At 39.7% G+C, this 26,454-nt stretch overlaps 1 protein-coding gene across 1 annotated transcript in view; it reads right to left on the bottom strand.

The window, feature by feature from the left end:
- Positions 1-26,454, bottom strand: part of LOC100619432 (DNA (cytosine-5)-methyltransferase 1-like) — a 68,795-nt gene that overhangs the window by 26,894 nt on the left and 15,447 nt on the right. Inside the window, 10 exon segments of the mRNA XM_056821001.1 lie at positions 12,590-12,796; positions 13,432-13,441; positions 14,544-14,710; positions 15,565-15,598; positions 15,601-15,690; positions 15,802-16,016; positions 19,138-19,250; positions 20,481-20,631; positions 21,619-21,715; positions 23,978-24,122. Coding sequence (XP_056676979.1) covers positions 12,590-12,796; positions 13,432-13,441; positions 14,544-14,710; positions 15,565-15,598; positions 15,601-15,690; positions 15,802-16,016; positions 19,138-19,250; positions 20,481-20,631; positions 21,619-21,715; positions 23,978-24,122 — 1,229 coding nt within the window.

Below are 26,454 nucleotides of genomic sequence, written 5' to 3'. Positions count from 1 at the left end.
AAGCTGTAACAATACACCAAAACACTCAATGACAGTGTCAACATGGAAATCTAGAGATCCCCAGTTTATTTAGTTTGAGTATAGAAACCCTAGGTTTTGACCTTGTCACAGGAGAGGTTTCCCCCTGAGGGAAGGTCTCTTTTCACCAGATAGTGAACTTCCTGGTAGTCTGGGTGGGAACAGCTAATCCCATCCAATATTGAACATCTCTTTTGTCCCAATGGTTTCTTCCCCCTAGGCTATGGTCCATGACCAAGGTGACCCAGCCCTAGGCTGAGTCTTTCCCTTTTGTGTCCTTTGTGGGGCATCAGCCCCTCACTATTATTCCTGTCTGGAACTCTTCATTTTCCTTTCTTACCATTGTAAAGTCAATCCACTGTTCCTCTAATCCTAACCCCCCAGGTCATCTAGAGTGGTATATAGGTTCCCCAAATTCTTTTGTTCCTCCATCCTGATTAAAGAGTGATTTTTGACTATTTAATAGTTCTGTGTTTTTTCTAGTTGACAACAGCCAAAATTCAAAATAAGCTTTAATTGGCTTTATTTTGGCTAAATTTAATATTTAATTCAGTGGATAAATGTAAAGTCTTACATTAGGGTTTAAGAAGTCAACTTCACAAGTGCAGAATTGGGAATCAGGGTTAGATGCAATTTATCCAGATGTGGGGCTTCAGTGGACTATAAGCTTTCTGTGAGTCGGCAAGTGAGGCAGCAGCCCAAAAGAGCTTGTGATGGTGAAGGGACTCGAGTTCATGACATGACACGGAATTGGAAGGTGGGGAGTTCCTCATCATTGAGTTATCACTATCTTTTTGCTAGGCATGGATGCACCATAACAATATTGGTACACCATACGCCTGGCACCTAGTAGACATGGGACAAATGTCTCTTGGATTGAGTATTCTTTATTGCGGCAGGAAGAATCCCTTTACAGTAGTACTATAGCCAATGACTATGTATGCAATGCATATTTTCATATGCTGCATGGTTAGATGCTGTCAACTAGAAAAAACGCAGAACGAGTCAAAAATCACTCTTTAATCAAGGGAAAAGGGGTTAGCGCTACTAATAGGACAACAGAGCTGCTTCCCAAGACTGCACAGAGTCAAGATGCCCTGGTCACTAGCCCCTGGGAGTGCCACCAACTCAGGATGGACTCTGGGGAACAAAAGAACTTGGGGAACTTCTATATACCCTTTGGAAATCCAGGGGCAGGGAAAGATGATTGACATCACTATGGCTACAAGGAAAATGGGAGTGTTCAAACTATACTGACAAGATACAATCAAGCTAGAAGCTAGGGTGCAAGAGAAGGGGCTGCTTACAAAGTTACTAAAGGATGGTTCCTGCCCAGGTGTGGATCTTCCTAGGAAAGATTCTAATACAATAGGGGATGCAACCTAAAACAAAGAATGTCCTTAGCATATGCTTATCTCACCCAACCAGAATTATCATTTCCCTTCAGGGTAGATTCCATGGGAACAGGGAACAAGGACAAGCTTTTGGGGTCTCCAATCTACAAGCTAAATCAAAAATTGGGGTTCATCAGATCTCACTAGGTAACAAGTTTGGGATTCCTAAATTCCATGTTGACAATGCATTGCTGGAGATCACTTCCAATTGGATTTAGATGTTAATGCATGAAAAAAATAATTATGATAGTGTTGTGTCCTTCAAAACTCATTATCATCAACATCAGCACTCCTGTACTTTCTGTCCAGATTCATGATATCTGAGGCCAGGTTTGACCCCAGGACCTCCGGTCTCTAAGCCTGACTCTCCACTGAGCAACCTAGTGGCCCCTCTCCCTGTCTACCATAAAGGTTATCTTCCCCCCACTCACCCCCCCCCCCACTAGAATGGATTCCCTCCTCACTTATACCTCTGAGAATCTTTAGCTGCCTTCAGGATTATTGGGTGCTGTTGATGGAAGTGTTCCTGATCTCTAGTCATTCACTCTCCCTCTTTTAGGCAGCTAGCACTTTTTTGAAAACAACACATTTACACCCTGCTCCCTTGGCCCACTACTCTCCCTCCCTTCCCTGCCCATGCCTTTGGGGAAGGTCTAGTTTCACTTTGTCTTAAATTAATTGCACCTTGACAGCCTGGCACTTACAAAGAATAGGCACTTAACAAATGCTTGTGGCTTGGTGGATAGAGCCAGGCTAGTTTCAAGTCTAAAATAGGTGGTAAAGGTAAAAAATAATAAAAAGAAATTAAAGGTAAAAATACAACCAAAAAAGACCACTTATAGGTAATTAAACTTGACATTAGGCACATCTTCCCAAACCTTCAGGCAACTTTCCTCATCTACAAGAGTTTTCAGAGGGTTCATGTTCTATAAGCCTTCAAGTATTAACTAAAACCCCTTCCCATCCCTATCAGAGATCTCTTAGCAGAAGCTGGAAAATGGCCCATGAATGCCACAGGCTAGATTTGTGCTGTGAAGGGTAAGAGGAAATGAAGTCCATCCTTTCTCACTCTGCAAATCGGACTGGAAGAATGTTCTTGGGAGTTCTGAGTGGTTCATGTGAATTATCATTGGAGTTTGTTTTCAATTACAACCTGGCCTGTTTATATATTTCATAAAATGGGAAACCAAAGCAAATTTGATTCTAAAAATGGACTGTCATTCGATGGCACTAAAGTTATTCAGACAGGGACTTAAACTTGTCAAGGATAATGATGAGAGGATCATTCATCAGTCAGGGTTAACCTACAATTTTCAAGGACCTTTCTAAATCTGTGATTCTAAATGACTTGCCTAAGATATGTGACAAGGAAATCACTTTAAAAGACTGATATATATTAATTTAAGGTCGCCAAGGAATTCAGCTATGTAATTCCTAAATGAAAACTCAAGTCAGCAGTCAACCTTTTATGGAGTTTTTAATTACAAACAAGAGGAAGAAAGGTATGAGAGAGAGAGAGAGAGAAAGACTGAGAGAGAGAGAGAGAGAGAGAGAGAGAGAGAGAGAGAGAGAGAGAGAGAGAGAAAGGGGAGAGAAGGGAATAGGGCTTAAATACCCCCTCTGTTTAGGCTGGGCCAAAGAAAAGAGATCAGTCTCTATCACTCACGTGACCAAAATGGAAAAACAGTCTCAGGGGCCTCCACCTCCAGCCTCCTTCAGAGCAAGCTTCTCAGAGCACAACCTCTCAGAGCAAAACCTCTCCAAAAACTTCCCTAGTCCTCAGACCCCACTAGCTTTAAGGAAACCATCCAAGTTCCCTCCCCTCAGTTCTCACATCTACCAATCACTGTCCATGTCTTCCCTGTGCCAATGGTGGCTCTAGCTTAACCCAGGACCGCCCAGAGGTCTGTGGCTTTGCACATGTCTGTTGAAGGTCATATTCTCAAATAATTAAATCTTGATCCTTTGCTGCAGCCCTTCCTAAATCCTGTTACCCTGAGTAGGGTAGAGATTGGAATAATTAAATTTTGATCTATGCTGCAGCCCTTCCTAAATCCTGTTAGGACTGAGTAGGGTGGAGATTGTAATTTCCAAGACCTGGTTCTGTCATTCCAAGTATCTCTATTGTATCAATTCTAAAATCAATCATAACTCAAAGAACTTCCTGTTCTATGCTTAAGCATAGGTCAAAGCCCTTTCCATTATTCAGCAAAAGGTTTCTGTCCTAAAGAAATCTTAAGTAGGGAGCAGAATGACCCTCCCATGCCAAGGGGGTTCACATTCCAATAGACTATCAGTAGGAAATTTTTCAAGTATGAAATTTCCCAATGGTGAAATTTCCAACATTTATAAGTCTAAGAAAGTTTAAGGTTTACAGATATTGATAATAATTAGCAGATAAAGATCTAGTCAGGGGGCAATTGAAGGAGACCAAGATATCAAATGCAGGAATGAGAGGAAAATACCCCAAAACTATGCTTCCTCACAATCATTTCATAGCAGCTAGAGAAAAAAAAATCATTTCCTTTGAGGATCAAAAGTCAATCAAATGAGCAAAGCTAGAAATAACTTTTAGTACCACAGGAAACAGGAATGATACAGGATAATTTATAGGAGAGATTTATTTGAAGAAATATGACATTAAAAACTACATAAAGTATTGATTTCCACTTGCATAAGTGGTAGATTATTTAATACAATGCATAATAAAAACATTTAAAAATCCAGAATGCACAAAGGGCACTGCACAGTTTGATCAACTAATAATCATTTACTGATCTGAACATCACAAAACAGCTCAATGTCAGCCAAGGAGATAAACACTGTTCACAAGGACAGCTGAACAAAAACAGATTTCAGCATGTTCAAAAAAACAAGTCAGTGCATGTTGGAGATCCTGGTACCAGAAAGGAAGATGATGGGAGATGCAAAGGCTAATCCGTGGACTCAAAATTTTCTTGTTTGATTTTTTCTGAAGAGAAACAAGTTGAAGACATATTTGAATAGAAATGGACAGCACAGTATTGTAACTGCCAAATGTGACAACTGAGTTGAACTGTCTGGAATTAGTAACAATCCTTTAAATCTGTGGAAATTCTAATAGAGAGAGCAAATAAGTTGGTAATGATCTCTCCCTCTCCCTCCCTCTCTTTCTCTCAAATAGAGCCAAGAGCCCTCTATTGTAGCTGCTCTTAGACACAGCAGAGTGTTGGAATCCTCAATCTTTACTTAGCACCTGACACCCAATTAAGGAAGCCCACCCAGAAGAGGGACTCTCCCAAGTGATTTCCCACCAATCACCTACAGTCTGAGTTTAGGCTCATTGAGAAATAGGGAGAGAAAAAGACAACTGAGCCACCACACACTATCCTAAAACATAACAGCACATAACCATCTCACACACCAGAAAGCCTTCTTGCCATACTGAGACCTACCTGTGGCATTCTCTTTCAGTTTGGCCAACACACAGAGCTTGATCTCCAGGCCTATGGCTTTGGGGAGGGGTGGAGGCACTGCATTACTCACCTGCACAGAAGGAAGAAGAGACCTTGGTTTTGTGCAATAGGGTCCTGTGAACACCTGGACTTTCAGCACACTCTCAGAGGACTTGAATCAGGGTGCTATTCCACCCCAAAGGAGAATTTTCATTCCATTCCCTAGGTTGCTTTTGAATGGATCTTAAGAGACTTCACAGCAGCTCAGGCTCTTCTAGTGGGAAAGGCAAATGCAATTTATATCAGGTATTCATTTGGCAAGAGAGCATTTTATGTTGGTCAAGGGTCAACTGCACTAAGTAATAACATAGTTCCTAATGAAAAGCTGTCTGATAATTTCAGAAATATGTTCTCCATCCAATAAAAAAGCCATAGGAAGCTAATACTGACCTGTTTATGTTTATCGGAAATATAACCACACAATCTGTAGGAATCTGGGAATCCTTGGGACTGGGCACACTCCCGTATGCTCACTGTTTAGTGCTGTTCTGGGTGAAATACTCAACCCTGTGGACAGAGGTACCCATGCTATCAGCCCCCCAAGTTTTTCTTTCATTAGAAAGCATGAAAGGACAATCGGGAAAAATAAGACTCCCAATAACTCTTCCTATAACACAATGACCAAAAAGCAGAATCAGCATTTAACTACTACAAAGCTTTTGGAGAAGATACTCTGTGACAGGGATTTCCATTGGGACAAAGATCATAATATTCTATAAAGACAAAAGGATGAAATTTTGGCCAGTGTCAGTGTGGAACTTCCTTTACTAAAGGCCATCAAAACTAGTCTGACTTCGCTTGCCAGGGAAGCTGCCTGAGATAGGTGCTATGGCTAGGATTATGACCAATAAGCTTCAGAATGAGGGAAATTTGACCCTGGATCTTCAAGACCTCCAAGTTGTTCTGTTTTTGTAGGTGAAGGAAAGCTGAGATCAGCTCAGACTGGTGATAGTGAACACAGGTGCCCAAGATGGTATGCAGAGCACTCTCTGTGGGTACACCACCACCACCCACATCAGATTTCATTACTAGAAAGACAGAGGGACTCCCCTCTCCCCCTCCTCAGCATGTCTGATTTTTTCACACATATATCCCCACCCAGCAGCCCAATGGGAGCACACTGGGGATAAGGTGGGTGGCTCACATGCCACATTGCAAGGAGTGGGGGCAGAGAGCTTGGGCCACTCCCTTCCCCCTCTCTACACTTGCTGGGAACATTCCTCACTTCTCTGGTACAGCAGCCTAATGGGAACACTTCCTCCCTCCCCTGTGTGGGGTAAGGGGAGGCCAGGGTATGCCCAGTACTTGGTGGGAGGGAGGGGCATGGTACTCTGTGGGGGGGCTGGAGGGGGGCGGGATATGGGGAGGAACAGGGCCCAGCATTCCATCTGAACCCAAATTGGCACTCTATCCCAGGGGGCTAATGTAAAAAATATTATTGTAAATTGCAAAGTTTAAATTCTTTTTGAGAAGAATTTTAGGTAAAGAAGATGCTACCTCTCTGAATCCAGAACTGAACTGTTGGAGAAGCCACCATGAAGAAGCCTCCAGACCACAAGCTGCACAAGATCAAATTGAACTTTGGGTGTGGTTGATTGAACATTTATTTGTATGTATACTTTCATGCCAAAGGGGACTGCCCCCTAAAGGGCTTTTTGTCAATGCGTTCAGCAATTATTGTTTTTATTCTTTTTTTTCTCTTATCCTCACATTATTGTAATCTTTTAAGTTGATTATGTATTTATGATCCTTTTGGGGAAAAATTAATTTTTTCCAAAATGATTACATGGAGAAATGTAAAAAATAGACTCGAATACAGGACTACAATCCCCACAATTCCTTGCTCTACTTCCCCAGAATGCCTTGTAATCTCACCTGGGCTGAGATCGAGAAGGTATTTAAGCTGATTCAAAGGCTTTTGAGGGCTCTTGGCTCTTGGACTTCCATTTTGGGGCAGGCGTAGTTTTTTTTTTTTTCATAATGGAGGGGAGGTTGTGTCTAGGCCACTCTATGGCCTGGACACGTGTTTCTTATCCTGTATTTTCTTTAATCCTTAACCTTTAATAAACCTCTAAAAAATATAATACTCCTTGCAGAGAGAAACTAATTTCTATCTGCCTCAGATGCCTCAGTCTCCCCTAAATTTTAATCTTTACACTACCTGGCTGTTCCCACAGAAGGATGTTTTTAAACGCATAGAATAAAATACATAGGATTAAAGGAAATACATTCAATGGAAATAAAGATGTCATTTTACCCCCATCCAGGTCCATGGATCCCCAGGTGAAGAATCCCTGCTCCAGGGGTTATTTTTTCAAGTATGACTTAGGTTGGAGGATTGGTGAGATCTTCTCCAAATTTGACTCTGAATCTAACTAGATGGCCAAAGAAGCCAGTCAATATATTGGAAGATCATAAAGGACATGTTGAAGTCTAGCCACTGACCTGGATTGTGAGGCCACATGAAAGAGTCCCATGAGATCACATGACCTTACACACGTGGTCCCCGACGATAAACTGATCTTTGGGGCCCCTTATCTGTCTCTGGAACCAACACTTGGGCTCCCCCTCCTAAGCCATCTCTTCTTCTGAGGCATCATTCTTGATATCTGGAAGGTCTGACATTGCGTCATACACAGTAAGTTTGAAATGGAGCAGAACATTGCCTGAAAGAAAGGGAACCACTTCAGGGCTGGTTCGGCCTTTAGGTCGTAAGATCCTTGAAGAGACTCTCCCCTCCTTTTGGTATCCCTCACACTTCATCGAGTGCCCATCACCTAGTAGACACTTAATCAATTATTATTCATTTGATACGTGTGCCAAGAAGTATCAGAGCCAAAATAACAGTTAAAATGTGCTCAGCGCAGTGTTAAACACTTTACAAAGATGAGATCTGAACAGTCCTGAGAGGTAAACACAATCATCCCCATTTCACAGATGAGGAAACTGAAGAAAAGGTTAAACGACTTGCCCAGGGTCACACTTCAGGTGGAACAATCCACTACCATACCTAGTTACTCTCCATTGTTACAGTGTGGCCCTTATAAACATTCTAGATTTTTTCCTTCGCTTTCCAAGGCTTCAACTAAGAATTGAAGACAAATGCTACCAAATCAGACTGGTTCCAGCTAACTTTAGAGCAAAGGACTTCTACTTTTGTAGCGTGCATAGCAGTGTTTAGTGTCTTTCTACCATTCTAGATCATGTCTAACTCTCCTCTCTCCATCCCCAAACCCTTGGCTACTTTTTTGCTAGGACTTCCAATCTACCCCCCCTGACAACTGTCCACCCGGCAAGGCTCAAACTTGAAGAACTTTTCACCCTTAGTTTGGGAAATTCATTCCTAGAGGGAAGAGGCATTAGTTCTGATTGCCTTTACCTTGTGATATTGCTAACGAATCTCTTCTTATTCACCAATACAGTGAGCGGGCAGGCTCGGGTGCAAATCTATGCAGGGGCTCCGGAAACTTGGGGAGTTTCTTGCCTGGGGCTGCAGCCAGTATGATGGCTCTCCTTGTCCGAGCAATGCCACACTGGCCGGTCTGGGCACAGAAGACAAAGAAATGCACCATTTCTACCAAATTGACCAAATAAGAGAGAGTAACAAGTCAAGATCAATAAGGACACCAAAAATTAATGCCAGCCTGGGAGTTAAGGAGATCTAGGTATGGGGGCAGCTGGGTGGCTCAGTGGATTGAGAGTCAGGCCCAGAGATGGGAGGTCCTGGGCTCAAATCTGGCCTCAGACACTTCCCAGCTGTGTGACCCTGGGCAAGTCACTTGACCCCCATTTCTTAGCCCTTATCACTCTCGTCTTGGAACCAATACACAGTATTGATTCCAAGATGGAAGGTCAGGGTTTAAAAAAAAAAAAAGATCTAGGTATGAGCTTTGCTCTTACCTCAATTCCTGATGAGTTGTAGCTCTGTATTGGTACAGCAAACTTCTATTTAGGAAATTCACCATTCCTATGAATTCTCAAGCCTAGATTCTACCCCCTCATAAAAATCAGTTTCTTGTATTTTTAGACCTTACATTTATTGGAGTAGGAAAATTGAAGATCTATGTCTAGAGAAATGTTTGGTCAGTAACCAAAAAGTGGTTCCTGACAAAAGGATCTTCTTTACATGAAACGAGGGTATGTGTCTTAAGAAAGAATACCTATCAGATCTCAAACTGTACTATAGAGCAGCAATCATCAGAGCAATCTGATACTGGCTAAGGAATAGAATGGTAGATTGATGGAGGAGATGAGATATACCACGTGCAGGGGTCAATGACCTTAGCAACCTAGACTTTGATATTCCTAAATCTGGGGTCTTTGGATTTAAGAACTCACCCTAACAAGAACTACTGGGAAAACTGGAAAACAGTATGATAGAAGCTGGGTTTGGACAACTATCTCACACCCTATACCAAGATAGGGTCAGAATGGATATATGACTTAGATATGAAGAATATAACCATAACTAGGTTAAGGAACACAGACTACTTTACTTGGCAGATCTTCAGAGAAGGAAAGAATTTTTGACCAAACAAAAAGATAGAGAGATGAGATGAGAGATAGATGAGATGCAAAGTGAATAATTTTGATTATATTAAAAAGGCTTTTGTACAAACAAAACTAATGCAAGCAGGATTAGTGAAAAAATTGTTTTATAACAAATGTCACTGATAAAGGTCTAATTTCTCAAATTTATAGAGAACTAAGTCAAATTTATAAGAATACAAGCTATTCCCCAATTGACAAATGGTCAAAGGATATGAACAAGCAATTTTCAGATGAATAAATCAAAGCTATTAATAATCATATAAAAATATTCTGTCACTCTTAGAGAAATGCAAATTTAAAAAGTGCTGAGGTACTACCTCTCACCTATTAGACTGGCCAATATGGCACTAAAGTGGTAAATGTTGGTGGGAATATGGCAAAATAGGGACACTGATGCATTGTTGGTGGAGTTGTGAACTAATCCAGTGATTCTAGAAGGAATTTTGGAACTATGCCCAAGAGATAAAACAATTCATACCCTTTGATCCAGCAGTACCACAATTGGGTCTGTATACCAAAGAGATCATAAAAAAGGGGAAGGGATCTATTTGTGCAAAAATATTTATAGCAGTTCTTTTTGTGGTAACAAAGAAATTGGAAATGATGGGGATGTCAATTAAGGAATGGCTGAACAAATTAGGATATAAGTTGGTAATGGAATAATATTGTGCTATAAGAAATGATAAGCAGGATGATTTCAGAAAAAGTTGTAAAGATCTGCATGAACTGATGTAGAGCAAAATAAGCAGAACCAGAACATTTGTACACAATAACTGCAATATTGTACAATGATCAACTGTGAAGGACTTCACTATTCTCAGTAATACAATGATCTGAGACAATTTGAGAAAGTTGCTATCTGCTTCCAGAGAGAGAACTGTTAAGAGTCAGGTGCAGATCAAAGCATGCTATCTCCACATTAGTTTATTTATGGTTTTATTCTGGGGTTTTGGTTCTATGAGTATTCTCTTACAAAACCAATATGGAAGAATATCTTACATGGCAATCTATGTATAACCCAGACCAAATTGCTTACCATCTCTGAGATGCTGGGAGGAAAGGAGACAATTTGGATCTGATAATTTTGGAAAACTATGTTGACAATTATATGTAATTGGGAAAATAAAATATCTTTGAATTTAAAAAAGAAGAATGCCTATTATGTTGCCCTGGTGGCCACCCCAAACTGAGTTTCCTTCTGAGGAGAGTTTATTCTCTTCTGTGAATATTTGGAATTTATCCTATCTGTCTATGACTTCCTTAAGTCTTGTGCCTTCTATATTTTCTGTGAGGTGACAAGGTTTGTCTTTATTATGCATTTGTTTCCCTGAGACCTCATATAGGAACTGAGAACCCTGCTCATGTCACAGGAAAACAGGACATAAGCTATGAAAGGAATACAAATTGAAGCTGACCATTTTTCACTTTGAGTTTTTTTCTAATATAAATGATATGCCTTTCACAACATGATGAACATAGAAATACATACTGCATGGTAGCACATTGTATAATCTATATTATATTGCCTGCCTTCTCAGGGAGTGGGGAGAGGAAGCATGGGGAGAGAGAACACGGATAGCAAAATGTCAAAACAATTAAAAATTGTATCTACATATAATCTGGGAAAAGATAATATTATGAAGGATGAGGTTCAGAGCCTAGCCTCTGATAAATACCATGTGACCCAGGGCAAGTCTGCCTTGGTGCAGCTGTGCAGCCCGCCATCTTGTCCAGAGATAAATCTGAGAAGGTGCAGGACTTGCTGCTGTTAGACATCATTCCTTTTTTGCTTGGAACTGAAACTTCTGGTGGAGTTAGGACAGTTGTGCTCACATGCAATTACCACCATCTCCACCAAGAAGACAGACCTTTGCCCACATGCTCATGCAGATTTATGAAGGTGAGAATGCAATAAAAGTAAAGCAACTTTCTTGTCAAGTTTAATCTCCCAGATTGAAGTAGCATTTGACATTGATCCAAATGGCACCCTCAATGTTTCTGCTCCGGATAAAAGCACAGGTAAGGAGAGTAAATCCACCATCACCATGTCTGAGCAAAGACCACATTGAGTGAAGTTCAAGAGGCTGAAAAATTAAAAGCCTGAAGATGAGGAGTAGAGAGACAAAGTGTCTTCTGAGAATTCCCTTGAATCTTAAACATTCACCATGTAAATTTTAAAATTAATATCTGAAATACTCCAAGTATTAAATATAATAAGATTTATTAATAATACCTTGAATCAAAAAGGAAAATAAAAGGCTAGAGAAAGAGCTCACCCAACCTTGTCCATGGGAAAAAGAGAGGGAGGAGCTACACAATTATATACACATGTAACAAACGCAAACGTGAATGAAGGGAAAAGGAATTTTGGGACAAGGAAAGAATTCTGGGAGACGGAGTCCAAATTTTTCTAATTATACAACTATGAAAGGTCCTAGGGCAGCCAGATCACTCAAGGTATAGAGAAGCCAGGTCTGGAGGCAGGTTTTGGGTTCAAAATCTGGCTCCAGACACTTCCTAGCTGTGTAACCCTGGACAAGTCATTTAACCCCAATTGCCTAACCCATACCATTCTTCTGCCTTGGAACCAATATTTGGTAATGATTCTAAGACAGATAGGGTTTAGTTAAAAAAAACCAACATGAATGCTACTGTACTGGATGAGAAACTTCAAGGCAAAATTGAGGAAAAAGACAAACAGAATGTCCTTGACAAATATAATAAAATAATCAACTGGCAGGATCAACTAGACTGCTTAGAAGGAAGAATTTGTACATCAGAATTAGAGGGTTTCAACCCATGGTGACAAAGCTGTACCAGAGTCCATCTGGAGGTGCTTCTTCTGGACCTACCATTGGAAGAGATCAACTAAACAATACAAAGAAAGTATATTCCACACAGATTTCCAGAAATTGAAGGATTCAAATTTGTGGCCAAGACAGTAGCAGTTTAAAAGTAACATTTAAATCTGGCCATTCAAAATACTTTAATGTGTGCAAAGGGAGAAAAATGAGCAATATCATACTTTATCAATACTGGAGAAGAATAGATATTTTACTGTTGGAGAATAAAATTCTGGAAAATAAAATCTATTTAGAATTGGAGAAGGAAAGATTGATAGCTACTGCCTACTGGTAGAATTTGTTAATTCTGAGTTTGATGTCTTCTCCATTGCTTTTTTTGTCACAGAATATTTCTTTGATGCTGCCAATGCAATATGGCTTGGGAGCATTCTGGTTGCTGCCTTTAGCGTATTCTGACTATTTCTGATCGAACTCTGGATATTGTTCCTCATTCACCGTCTCTTTCAATCTCTTGGCTAGAGGTGGAGGTTTGAAGCTGCAGAGAATAAGAAAGTTTTATCTAGCATGATTAAAATAAAATACTGTCCTTTTCTAAAACCTTTACCTTCTGTCTTAGACAGAATACTAAACTTTAATTCCAAGGCAGAGGCAATTGGGATTAAGTGACTGATCTGCCCAAGGTCTCACAGCTGGGCTATTTTATTAGACAGACTTAATTATTTATACTCCATGCACTGACGTCATTGTCTAGTTTCAAGGCAATGGTCAGAATAGCTTATTAGTGCTTTCCCAGGGTAGAGGCCTAGCAGTGACTGTTTGCCCCTCTTCAGAGACTTGGCCTTGATTGTACTGACTTGGCCAAGGTCCATCAGCCAAGCCAGGCCATTTTCTGAATTTTGGAGGTAATCCTCATAGAGGGAACTTTGCTGATCTCTCCACTCAGACTGGACTCAGTGGCACAAATGTCAACTTAACTCAGAATTTTTAAAATTCCTAAGTAGTCTCCCTACTTGAGGAACTCGTTAAGACTTCACACAACCTGTTTAGCTGGTCAGTCAATGAGCATTTTATTAAGCAGTGCTAAGGATGTAAAATACAAAGAGGCAGATAAAAGACAAACTGCCCTCAAAGAACTGATGATGTATTGATAGAATAAACCTTTCATCTTACTTAAAAGAAACTCATTTCCTTTAGGTTTCAAAGACAATCTATCTCAGCAAGAATTTACTGGGTCTCAAGACAGCTGGGTGGCTCCGTGGATTAAGAGCCCAGCCTAGAGAGGGAAGGTCCTGGGTTCAAATATGGCCTCAGACACTTCCCAGCTGTGTGACCCTGAGCAAGTCACTTGACCCCCATTGCCTAGCCCTTACCACTCTTCTGCATTGGAACCAACAGGCAGTATTGATTCTAAGATGGAAGGTAAGGCAGACACGTCCTTCCAGATAACCAAGAATGATTTAATTCATGTGTGTGAAAAACTGTTGCATGATAGCTAGTAGCTAATATATATATATGTAATATATTATATATATGTATATATATATATACACACACATCACTATGTGCTCAACACTGTGCTAATCACTTTACATTATCTCATTTGAGCTTCACAATCCTGGATAATAGATTATATTACTATATAATCAATAGAAAGGATTGAGATTTTCATCCTGCTGCTTAATTTTAAGGGGGTGGGGACCCCTAAGTCAGGCCCCAAATGGCATCGGCAGATTTATGGGGACTGGGCCCTGGTCATCAAGACATCCCTCCAATGAACAGCCATCAGGAGAAATTCCATTTGTTCCCACCTTCCCAGGGGTACCTATCCATCTCCTTAAGCCCATCCTAAGGGAGGGAGCAGAGGGACCTTGATTTCTTCTCTATAAAATGCTCCCCACCACTACTGGATCTCCACTTCTGCCCATGCCTCCCTGCTCACCCCGATAAAAGCTTTGCCCGAGATGAACAGATCTTGAGTGACATTTTTCTGAAGTAAGCCCAAGCTCTGAATACAACAATTTCACCATTGGTTTTTTGTACAAACTCTAATCAGAGCCACGTAGGATTGTCTAGTTCTTAAGAGCACCATAACTGCTCAAGTTTATCTTTGACTACATGTTGTAGCTAAAACTATTTGATAAGAGCTGCCCAAGATACGGAAAGATGAGCTATGCTACGTCCCAAAATGATCCCCAATAGGAGATAAGTACTACGACCCACTGTTCTCCCATCATCTGTCACAGAGGCACCCAATCAGATCAACTGAATAAGTGAATACCTACAGAAATCCTTAGGAAATAAGAAAACTCCATCTCCTGTCCTGTACTGCACCCCACTTTTTATTGCCAGGCCATAGACTATCCTATCTTCTAGCTCTTCCAAAAGCTCCATCACTCTGGGGATTTCCCTTTCTTCCATTTCAGACAGATGGACACAGCTTGCACAGAGCCTGGAAGAGAGGAGAAAGACATTCTGACAGGTTAAGCAAAGGATTCTGACTAAGGATCCAAATATCTTTTGGGAAGAATTGCTTCTCATATCTTCCAACTCCAATGAAGGTCACTAACAGAAATGCCCATACTTTTTTTGTTTGTTTTTAACCTTTACCTTCTGTCTTAGAATCAAAATAGAGTATTGATTCTAAGGCAGAAGAGTAGTAAGGGCGAAGCAATGGGAGTTAAGTGACTTGTCCAGGGACATACAACTGGCAAGTATTTGAGGCCATATTTGAACCCAGGACCTCCTGTCTCCTTTTTCTACTGAGCCACCTAGCTGCCTCTATCCTTTTATGAGGGGAGAATGCCTCTAATTGCTGAATTAAAAGTATAAACAATTCTTAGATACTTCTATTGAAATGACCGAAAGGAATGACTAGAAATGACTAGAAAGGAATTATATGTAAATAGGTATGACACGGAGAAGCATCTTGTGGTTGTGTGAAGAGAAATTAATCTCTCCTTATGGGGCTTGGATAAGACAGCACGTAGATTGGAGTCAGAAATTCCAACAGAAAGCCAACCTATTTGTTGGACAAGCCTCTGAGTGGGAATTGCTCGGTGGGGTTACTTATGGAAGAGTATGCTAGATTTTAGGGAATTTTTTTTTTAGTTTTTAAAACATTATTTTGTTTGGTCATTTTCATACATTATTCATTGGAAATATCATTTTCTTTTCCTCCCCCCCCCCCCGCCACCCCTTCCCTAGCCGCCGCGTGATTCATCTGGGTATCACATCTGTTTTAGGGAATTTTTGAAAATAAAAATTGCTCTGATTAGACATCAACATGAATGTCCATCCACTCACTTGTATTTTTCACGCTTTGCAGGTTCGACCTTCAGGGCGTCATAAATCTTGCAAACTCTGGATCATACCACATCTGGTAGAAATAGGTTTTGCCATTGTCTTCGATCATTTTGAGCTCCATATCTGATCCCCCCGTTTTGGAGATTAAGGAAGAAAAAGTTGAGGGTGTTTTTCCATGCATTGAGTTAGACTTTTTTAAATGTCATACTTGGATAGAGAGCCTAAGCTAAGTCACAAGGTTCGTGCCTACCTCCATGGACCAGTTTTCTGAGGGAGCTTTATAAATCACATTCACTTTGCCATGGATGTAAGAGAGCTGCATATCTTCACACTCATCTACCAGGAAGAGCTCCAGAGGATCTGATGTTGCCCCAAGGACAGTATCTATCCCAGCACAGAACCAGTGAGCATGAAACATCTGTCCACTGCTATCTTCCCACAATGCAGTGATTCTAGAATCAGAAAAAGAGTCCAACCTGTAATTATCATACCATGTTATACCAAAGTAAGGGCTCTTCCTTTCCCACTTAACTAATAGTTCTTGAATGTAAGTGATAGCTATGAGAAATAGACCAAAGGCATAAATATAGGCAAAGAAGAGAAAATCATCCCTAATTGCTCATGTGATTTACTTAGGTACCATTCCAAATCAGCTAAGAGACTAAAAATAGCAGCTTTAACAGCAACTACCAATGCCCACATACAGTATTTCAACATAGCAATCACAGAATCCAGGAGAAAGTGATAGAAAAGAATTGGAAAAAAAGAAGCCTGTCAGCTGGGGAATGGCTAAAAAAAATATGGTACATGAATGCAATAAGAAATGATGTTGGGGCAGCTGGGTTGCTCAGTGGATTGAGAGCCAGGCCTAGAGACGGGAGGTCCTAGGTTCAAATCTGGCCTCAGACACTTCCCAGCTGTGTGACCCTGGGCAAGTCACTTGACCCCCATTGCCTAGCCCTTACCACTCTTCTGCCTTGGAGCCAATACACAGTATTGACTCCACGACGGAAGGTAAGGTTTAAAAAAAAAAAGAAATGATGTTGGGGCAGCTGGGTTGCTCAGTGGATAGAGCCAGAGCTGGAGATGGGAGGTCCTGGGTTAAAATCTGGTTTCAGATATTTCCTACCTGTCCCTGAGCGAGCCACTTTAATCCCCCATTGCCTAGTCCTTACCACTCCTTCTGCCTTGAAACCTATATGTAGTATTAATTCTAAGGAAGGTGTTATTAAAAAGAAATGATATATGATGAATACAGAGAAACATAGAATGATTTACATGAACTGATACAGAGTGAAGTAAGGAGAGACAAGCAAACACAATAATTAGAACAATATAAATAGAACAACCCCCCCCCCAAAGAATCAAAAGTTAATGTAAAAAATTATAAAGATTTGAATGACTTAAGTATGAGAGAACATCCTCAACTCATCCCTTCATAGAAGTCCACAGGTGTTCATTGAACATGTTTTGAGGATTTTTCAATATATTGATCAATTGTGCCAATTTTTTTCCTCTTTTTTGTTTTTAATTGTTATTTCAGATAGCTAGGAAGAGATTCTGGGAATAACTATAATGTAAAAAAAAAGTCAATAAAACATTTTTTAAAAATAAGTAAAAGACATGACTCAGAGGCATAATCATTGCTCATAGTTGGATGGTGTCAATTGTGACAAGGAAATCACTTTAAAAGACTGATATATATTAATTTAAGGTCGCCAAGGAATTCAGCTATGTAATTCCTAAATGAAAACTCAAGTCAGCAGTCAACCTTTTATGGAGTTTAATTACAAACAGGAGGAAGAAAGGTATTAGAGATAGAGAGAGGGAGAAAGAAAGGGGAGAGAAGGGAATAGGGCTTAAATACCCCTTCTGTTTAGGCTGGGCCAAAAGGCCCAAGCCCTTAGATAGCTGAGGCAAAGAAAAGAGATCAGTCCCTATCACTCACGTGACCAAAATGGAGAAACAGTCTCAGGGCCTCCACCTCCAGCTTCCTTCAGAGCAAACTTCTCAAAGCACCACCTCTCAGAGCAAAAAACTCTCCAACCAACCACCCCTCAGTCCTCAGACCCCCCCCCCCCTATCTTTAAGGAAACCATCCAAGTTCCTTCCCCTCAGTTCTCACATCTACCAATCACTGTCCATGTCTTCCCTGTGCCAATGGTGGCTCTAGCTTAACCCAGGACTGCCCAGAGGTCTGTGGCTTTGCACATGTCTGTTGAAGGTCATATTCTCAAATAATTAAATCTTGATCCTTTGCTGCAGCCCTTCCTAAATCCTGTTAGGACTGAGTGGGGTGAAAATTGTATTTTCCAAGACCTGGTTCTGTCATTCCAAGTATCTCTATTGTATCAATTCTAAAATCAATCATGACTCAAAGAACTTCCTGTTCTATGCTTACGTATAGGTCAAAGCCCTTTCCATTGTTCAGCAAAATGTTTCTGTCCTAAAGTAATCTTAAGAAGGGAAGAGGAGGAACCTCCCATGCCAATGGGGTTCACATTCCAATAGTCAAGACCCACTATCAATAGGGAATTTTTCAAGTATGAAATTTCCCAATGGTGAAATTTCCAACATTTATAAGTCTAAGAAATTTTAAGGTTTACACAATGTACTACAAATGATCATACTACACAGGTTTACAGATTAAGTCATATGCTCAACTACCACCATTCTTCTGTTAGAAAAAAAATCATTACTCTAATATCCAGAAAAATAATAGGGGCTGTAGGAAGTTGGAAGCAGTAAACTTTTTGGCATCAGTTTTAAAAACTCAAAAATAGTTTGGACAAAAAACCTAAACAAGGAAGAATCAATCCAACTCAATCTAGTCTTCAACAAGCCCAGGAACATCATTTGGGGAAGAACTTCTTAATTAAAAGTATTGTCAAAACTAAAAAGCAATGTGACAAAAGTTATGCTTAAGTAACACCTTATATCACAATTAAAAAATACAGTATATGAACATTGAAAAGTTGTAACATGAAATGGTTAAGATAGCAAGAACAGGATCCTTTCCTAGTTATGCCTGTGGGAAGGGTTCTTAACTAGACAACTATTAAGGTAGAGATATTTGAGATATGAAATTGAAAAAACTTCTGTACCAATAAAGACAAAACAACTAGGAGGAGAGAGGAATAAGTAATATCTTTTTAATCATGTGTTTGATATCCAAGAAATGTAGGGATGCAAAAAAAATATAAAACCCAAGAGCCATTCCACAAAGAATGATAGGTCAAAATATGATAATTTTTTAAAAAGTGGGCTGATCAAGTGGATTGAAAGCCAGGTATAGAGATGGGGAGGTCCTAGGTTCAAATTTGGCCTCAGACACTTCCTAGCTGTGTGACCCTGGGCAAGTCACTTGACCCCCATTGCCTAGTCCTTACCACTCTTCTGCCTTGGAGCCAATACACAGTATTGACTCCAAGACGGAAGGTAAGGGTTTTATTAAAAAAAAAAGTGGGCTGATCAAGTGCTTTCTTGCCCCTGAGAAATGTCTAAACACATTGGTATGGACAGTACCCAGAAGGGGGAGAAAAACATCATTAGAGATGAAGCAAAGACACAAACCTGGCTAGGCATAGCGTTTTGGTGGGGTCATCAGGACTGATGGATACACAGTCTCCTACTTGGTATATTTCATGATTAATGTAGATTATCTGATAGTAATTTCTTGCTCCATCCTGTAAACAATATCACAAGATGAACAATTCCGTATTAATTCAGTAGAGAGTTTTGAGAACTCTGCTTATCATCCCATGAGCTAGACGATCCTTCCCCATCTTCTACACAAATTGTAAATTTATAGCCATCCTTTCCAATTTAAAAGACTCCTCATGGAAATTGTCAGATGCCAAAAAGCTACAAGGACTCATTTCTGAAATGAATTAGATTGATGTTTGAGAAAAGGCAAGTACTTTGCCTCCTCAATTGCATACATCATATGGGAGAAAGCCTTGTTCTCTCTCCACCAAAAAAAGGCATACTTTTTCAGGTAACCTTATTAAACAAATGGTCCTGTCCAAAGGATGACAGGTATTAGGCCAAGTGCCTTAATGAGGCAAACAATCCAAATGTCAGCTATGATGCAAATGATCCAAAGTTAAGGAAAGGAAGAGTTCATGTTTTAGGAAATTGGAAAACAAAACCTTTGCTTTAAAAATAATCATTTGATGGGGACAGCTGGGTAACTCAGTGGATTGAGAGCCAGGCCTAGAGACAGGAGGTCCGGGGATCAAATCTGACCTCAGACACTTCCCAGCTGTGTGACCCTGGGCAAGTCACTTAACCCTCCTCCCCAATTGCCTAGCCCTTACCACTCTTCTGCCTTGGAACCAATACATAGCATTGATTCCAAGACAGAAGGTAAGGGTTTTTAAAAAATAAAATAAAATAAAAATCTCATTTGGCTACTCAGAAAAAACATCATTAAAGCCATCTATTTCTATTTCTGCGGTTATTCATTTTGTCTTAAACAGAAGAAACTCTGTTTGTAAAAAGGTGTCAATAATAAATTGAGCCCTTGCTGCAAACTGCTCTCCCTATCATTTATATGTGCCAACAGAAAGTTTGGAAAGCATTTTCCTTACAACAGTCCTATGAGGTACGTAGTTCAAGGATTATCCCCCTTTTTGTTAGTCTAGGTATACTGGCAAGCCAAGTGACAGCATTTTGAAAGAGGGTGGATAGGCCATTGGCCAGCACTGTTTTAATGGCAGAGGAGCTATGAAGATACTACTTAGCAGTTCTACTATTGTAGGATGAAAGGAATGGGTTAAATTAAGTGTGACCTATTTATCCACTAGCCACCACTGTGTGCTTGTTAGAATGGCAATTTTCCCCCTACGATACAAGATAATTTCCCCCATGATACAAGATAATAAATAATAATTTATATTAAATTTTCTAAGTACTACCCTGATTGGATTTCCAAGCCAGTTGATCTCAGTCCTGTTTTGTTTCTTTTCCTTCTTTTCAAGGATTTTCTTAGGTGATACCGACTAAGAAATATCCTCTTTAAGCGCTTCATCCTCTTCTGCTTCCCTCACAGCCAAATTTGGGCACCTAGAAGGTTATTAATACTCAGGTTTGGTTTGGGGGGGATCTCTGGAATTTGTGACCTCTTATCAATACACTGACTAGTTCTTTTTTCTTTGAAGTCTTTATACAAATAAAAAGACACAACTTGGCTAAAGAGCTGGGCAGCTGACCTCAAAGCTAGAAGCACCTGGGTTTAAATCTTGCCTCTCTCACCAAATCAGGACTCTGGGCAAGTCCTTCTCAGTTCCCTAGACAATTCTGTAAGATTATTTGCTGAAAAAGTAACATCACAGGTTTAGTACCCTTTTAAAAAAAATCAAAGTGTTAGTGGAGAAACTCATACTGATCTCATTCCCTTCTTGGGATGTGCCAGGGTTCCAGGTTTTCAAAACTTCTGCCAGCAGAGTAAGGAAAAGCACTGGCAAGACCTACCACATTGGACAGCCTTCAATCAGAGGCCCAAAGATGGGCTGCAAATTGGTTGTCTATAAAGCCAGCCTAGTTAGGTTGAGTGGATCGCCACCACCATGTTTGTCCATAGGATTAAGTCTTTTTCCAAACAGCAGTTCTTGAAGACTCTAGAACCATAGCGTTAGAACTGGAAAGGACATTATTAAAAGGTCATATAATCCAACCCCCTCATTTTATGAAAAAGGAAATTGAAACCCAGAAAGGCTAAGATTTGTTTGCAGGTCATGGAGTAAATGCTTTGGACAGTCCTTGAACCCAGGTCTGCCTAAATCAGAGTCTAAAATTACATTTTCTACATTCTACTATTTGCTAAGGCATAGAAGGGTTACCAGCTGAATTGGTGAAAGGAATATCGGTAGAAATTATCCTTCAAGTCTAAGATCTAGAAGTTGTCATGCCAGTAGAATGGAGAGGGAAGTCTTTGAAAAGGCAGGGGCCCTACCAGAGGACCTGCCTCATAAATCTGTGCTTTGTAACAGGACCTACTTCTAAAGAAGTATAAGGAGAACACAATGTAGGTCTAGATTGTTAGAAACTTACCTCCTCCGTAGACAAGCCTGCTTGGAGCGCCCACTGCCCCCAAATTTAACCATATCCTTACAGGCTTTACATGCTCCACACTCAGGCTGTTGGCAAAAAATGTCTGCATTCAATGGCCATCCCTAATTAAATCTCTATTAGAAATTTAAAATCCCCAGTAACTTAAAGCTAAGTATCATAGGTGCTATGTAATATATTTCTCTCTTGTCTCTATGTGTAAAAACTAGTGCCTTTCTTGGTCTAGAGTGGCAACATCAACTTGGGGAATAGTATTCTGAGACTCATTCTCTAAAGGAATGGATTGGTCTTGTTCTCCACAGCAGAAGGTATTCACTTTTTGTGTCTGGAACTTTGTCAGTCTGATAAAGCCCATATGCCTCTTCTCAGAAAAATGATTTTGACTATGGAGTATATAGAATTTTTTAAGAAAGCCAATTATATTAAAATAAAGATGTAATTTCCCCCCATCCACATTCTCCTGAAATCTATAGACTCTTTTCAAACTATGGTTCTATATAACCCAGTCTCTCATTCCTTCGAGGAAAGGAAAAGCCATGAAGAATATCCATCAAATACAAAGTTATGAACCTCAGGTTAAGAACTCTGCTCTAAATCACCGTTAGGTCTGTTTCCCAAAGGATCAGTGAAAAAGGAAAGGAACCTGTATGTTCTAATATAGGTCTAATATAGTCATTCTTTGTAGTGGCAAAGAACTGGAAATTGAAGAGATGTCCATTGATTGGGGAATGGCTGAGCAAGTTATGATATGTGTTTGGGATGTGTAGCATCCTTGCACTCTACTTTGCACCTTCCCTTGCTACAGATAGCATACTATTGTGCTATAAGAAATGATAAGCAGGTTAATTTTAATAAAATTGATTAGTAACAATTTTAATTAAAAATTTTTATTAATCAGGGATAGACCTACATGAAATTATGAAAAGTGAAATGAGTAGAACTAAGGTTATATACAGCAACAAAATATTATTTGAAGAATAACTTATAAATGTACACCTCCAGAAAAAGAACCAATAGACATATGCAAGACAGTTTTATATAAACATTTTTTTAGTCAGTTGATACCTTTACTGGGACAGGGAGGGGAGGGAGATACCTGATAATGTTAATATTGCTGTGGGGGTCCAGCCTCCCACAGAGGATGGGGTCTTGGAGGTGGGACGATGTCAGCAGAATGATGAATTGGACACAGCTTTCATATTCAACCTGAAGCACAGGTTTCACAGGATAAACTGCTCCACCTTGACTGAGGTTTGGCTTTATTTTATAACCTCATGGTCATATATCTACTTGGCACACAGTTTCATTTTCAACATACATGTTTCCAAAGTTCCTAACAGATATGAAGCCTAAGGGGATAGTCAACAAAAACACTGTTGCCAAGTGTGGGGTCAGAGGGTAGATTCAACATGACCCAGATTTAGGTTGGGGAATTCTGAGCACAAATTTGCCAGAAGTTTTATGCCTAGAAAAGAGGGTCCTATCTAAGTGGGTACATGAGAATTCTTAGGTTTAATTTTGTGAGTGGGATCTCCTGGTGATATTCTGGGGGGACAGAGTGGGGCATCTGTATTAACCCTGCAAGCATGTTGCTTTCATTTTTCCTGGGGCTAAGAATAGTAATCACAGCAATTCCAATAATAAAGGGATGTTAATAAGGAAAGTCACTCAGAGGGGTTGAATGGGTGTCTCATCTTTCCTGGGGGCTGCTTTGCAGTCCCTAGTTTCCACATGTGACCGAGTCAAACAGTGTGGTCTTTGATAGCTCCCGCATATTACCAATAAGCAAATTAATTTTTTTTAAAGAATTCTGCTCTAGACCATATTATAAATCTTTTTTACTTACAGTTTACAGCTGGTATGATATTGTTACTCAAGAATAAAAGTATTAACAGATAAAGTCACTTACCTACCACCATCTGGCCCATTATTGGGCACTAGGATGCCCAAACTCTTCTGCCTTGGAACCAATATTCAGTATTGATTCTAAGACAGAATATAAGGGTTAAGAAAAAGATACAATTCATGAAAAAGGAAAAAGTGGCAATCAATGCAGTGCAAAATAAGCAGAACTCAGAACATGTAACACATAATGTAAACAAATGTTAAGGCAGCCAAACTTTTAGGGATTGGATTGACCAAATTCTGGATCCCTTAGAAAAGGTAGAGGTGATTCCACAGATAAAATGTCATACTTTGTAATGCAGTTACTAAAGCCAATTGATTGACCATAACCATGGTGTCATAATAGAAAATTCAATGGGTGACAATAAAAAAAAAGTGAGTATAAAATCCTAGAAAGGTTTGGGACAGAAGGATTCTCTCTCTTAGCCAAGTGTTATCTCACAGATACCACAGCACGGACGTCTCATGAAGCTTTCCTTTTCTTCTTCTCTTCCTTGCTTGTCAATTTGCTCTGAGAAGAGGGAATCAAAGATCTGGTAGACAAGCTTGGTGGTGGTGACTTTAGTTGGTGGTTTAATCTTCTGTTTTTTGGTATGTTTGATGGTTTGTCACCTTGCAGCTCATTTTGAAAGAGACACAGAAGTCTTGTTAACACAATCAGGAGTATGTATTGGTCCGCATGTAACAGAGTCAATATGCTAACAATATTCAAAGAACAAAATAGAACACAATGAGGTAGAGATAGGAGAAAGAGGGCCTACGCTTTTGGATAGTTGGGCTTCTTCTTCAATGAAAAGATAAGAAATTTCATTTCATCCCAGCCTTAATCCAGCCAAAAAGATGACCTTGAACCAAATCCTATCCAAGAAAGAGTTATAGAAGGATTAGGTTTCCTCCAATATGCCAAGAATAGGGAAGTGAACACAAAAACTTCTATCTTCCCCCAGAACAAGGATTCTCAATCTTATTGTATCATGGACCCTTTCATCAGTCTGGTAAAACCCATAGACCCCTGATCAGAATAAGAATTTTCCCCCTAAAATTTCATAATTGAAGGAAATGTTCAATTTAAATTAAAGGTTAGTGAAAATCAAGATGTAAAAATTTTCCCAGTTCAGATTTCCCTGAAATCTATGTACCACTTAGGGAGTCCCAATTAAAGCTTGTTTGATCAGATTTATTCCCATGCTGAGAGCTACCCTACTTAAAACTAAAAACTATGATTGGAAAATTATGCACTGAGACCCATTTAAAATGGCCTGAAATTCTCCCTTTGGCCCTATTTTATCTTAGAAGTAGGCCTAGAGGAGACTTACATATTTCACCATTTGAGATGCTTTTTGGACATCCGCCTATACAGGCTAAGCCTTTCTCCCCGGCTTATACATCGCTATTAGGGGGAGATATTACTATTGCTTCCTATATACAGGAGTTACAGCACAAACTGCGTGAGCTACATGAATCCGGAGCTGCAGTACAAGCTGGACCGCTAGACTTTTCACTTCACGCCTGAACCCAGGAGACAACGTGTATATAAAGAACTTCCAGCGTACAGGAGCAACCCAACCTTCCTGGGAAGGACCATTCCAAATATTGTTAACTACTCCAACATCTATAAAGGTTGGAGAAAAGGACTCTTGGATTCACTGTTCTCATGTAAAGAGAGCATCTTCTGTTGAGACTGATTGACTGTATCCTATACATGCATTGGAGATAACTACCCATTGACAAGTGGAACTGTTTTATTCTGCTTTTGACACATTGAATTCCTAAATTTAATTTTTTTTCCTTTTTTCCTTTTTTTTCTCTTTTCCTTATTTTATTATTATTAATCATTTTTACATTATTTTATTTTTTCCCTTTTTCTCATTTCTATGTACTTAAGGTACATATGATCAATATTAATTTTATTCTACAATATTAGTTTAAATATATATACTTGCTGTTATTATTAATACACACCCAAACAGCTTTAGACTATGGGAACCTGCCATTTATTGATAATTGTTGTGGGACTATGATTAATGTTTGTGTCTGATTCTAGGAACGAGATCAAACAAGGTGCACAGAGATAACCTGGATAATGCCAAAAGAGCTCACAGGTCTAAAAATCAAAAGACCAATCCAGGTAGGATTAATGCATTTCTAAGCCAATACTAAGGACTTGAACCTAGTGTGAGACTCGGGGTTGCGACACTTGGACAGACGTTAAGATGTAGGCCTTCCTTGTATCCACACTCTTCGTGAAAATACCTACAGACAAGTACCAAAGGTTGGCTACCATCCTGGCTCCCTCCATCCCTGAGAACGAAGGTAAAATCAGACGAGGGGATGACACTTCCCTAGATATAAAATAAAAATCTGGTCCTCTTTTTTCTCTCCTATAGTATGGCAACTTCCTGTAGCCTTGGCTGCAAATGGGGAAGTAAAATATGCTGCATTCTGTCCTACAGACTTGTGGGATTAGAAATTACTTAACTGGACCCTAATACAGGGGCCTGTGGAAAAAAAATTTTTTTTTATTCTTGCTTTCTCAAATTTTGTATACATAGATTTTTTTTGAATTTTGATACTGATTTTGAATTCTTCTCTAATATAAATATGCATATATAAAGGGTTTATATTTTTTCCCTTAATTTTTTCCCTTTTTCTTCTTTTGATTTTATTTTCATCTTGTTTTGTTGTTTTTCTTTTGAATTAACTCACACACCCCCACAACTAAAACTTGAATCCTCAGCTGGACTCAGTGTTTTTTTTCAACACTTTCTTCAGGGGGGATTGTATTTCATCAAATCCAAGATTTAAATTTTGTTCGAGAGAGAAATCTTCAGAGAAGAAGCTTGCTAACTAACTGAATCCAGAGAATGAACTGTTTGCAGAAAGATATCTAAACCTTTTCACTACAGGAAGATC

The sequence above is a fragment of the Monodelphis domestica genome, chromosome 3 (assembly GCF_027887165.1).
Source record: "Monodelphis domestica isolate mMonDom1 chromosome 3, mMonDom1.pri, whole genome shotgun sequence".
NCBI lineage: Eukaryota > Metazoa > Chordata > Mammalia > Didelphimorphia > Didelphidae > Monodelphis > Monodelphis domestica.
This window is presented reverse-complemented; position numbering and strand designations above follow the sequence as displayed.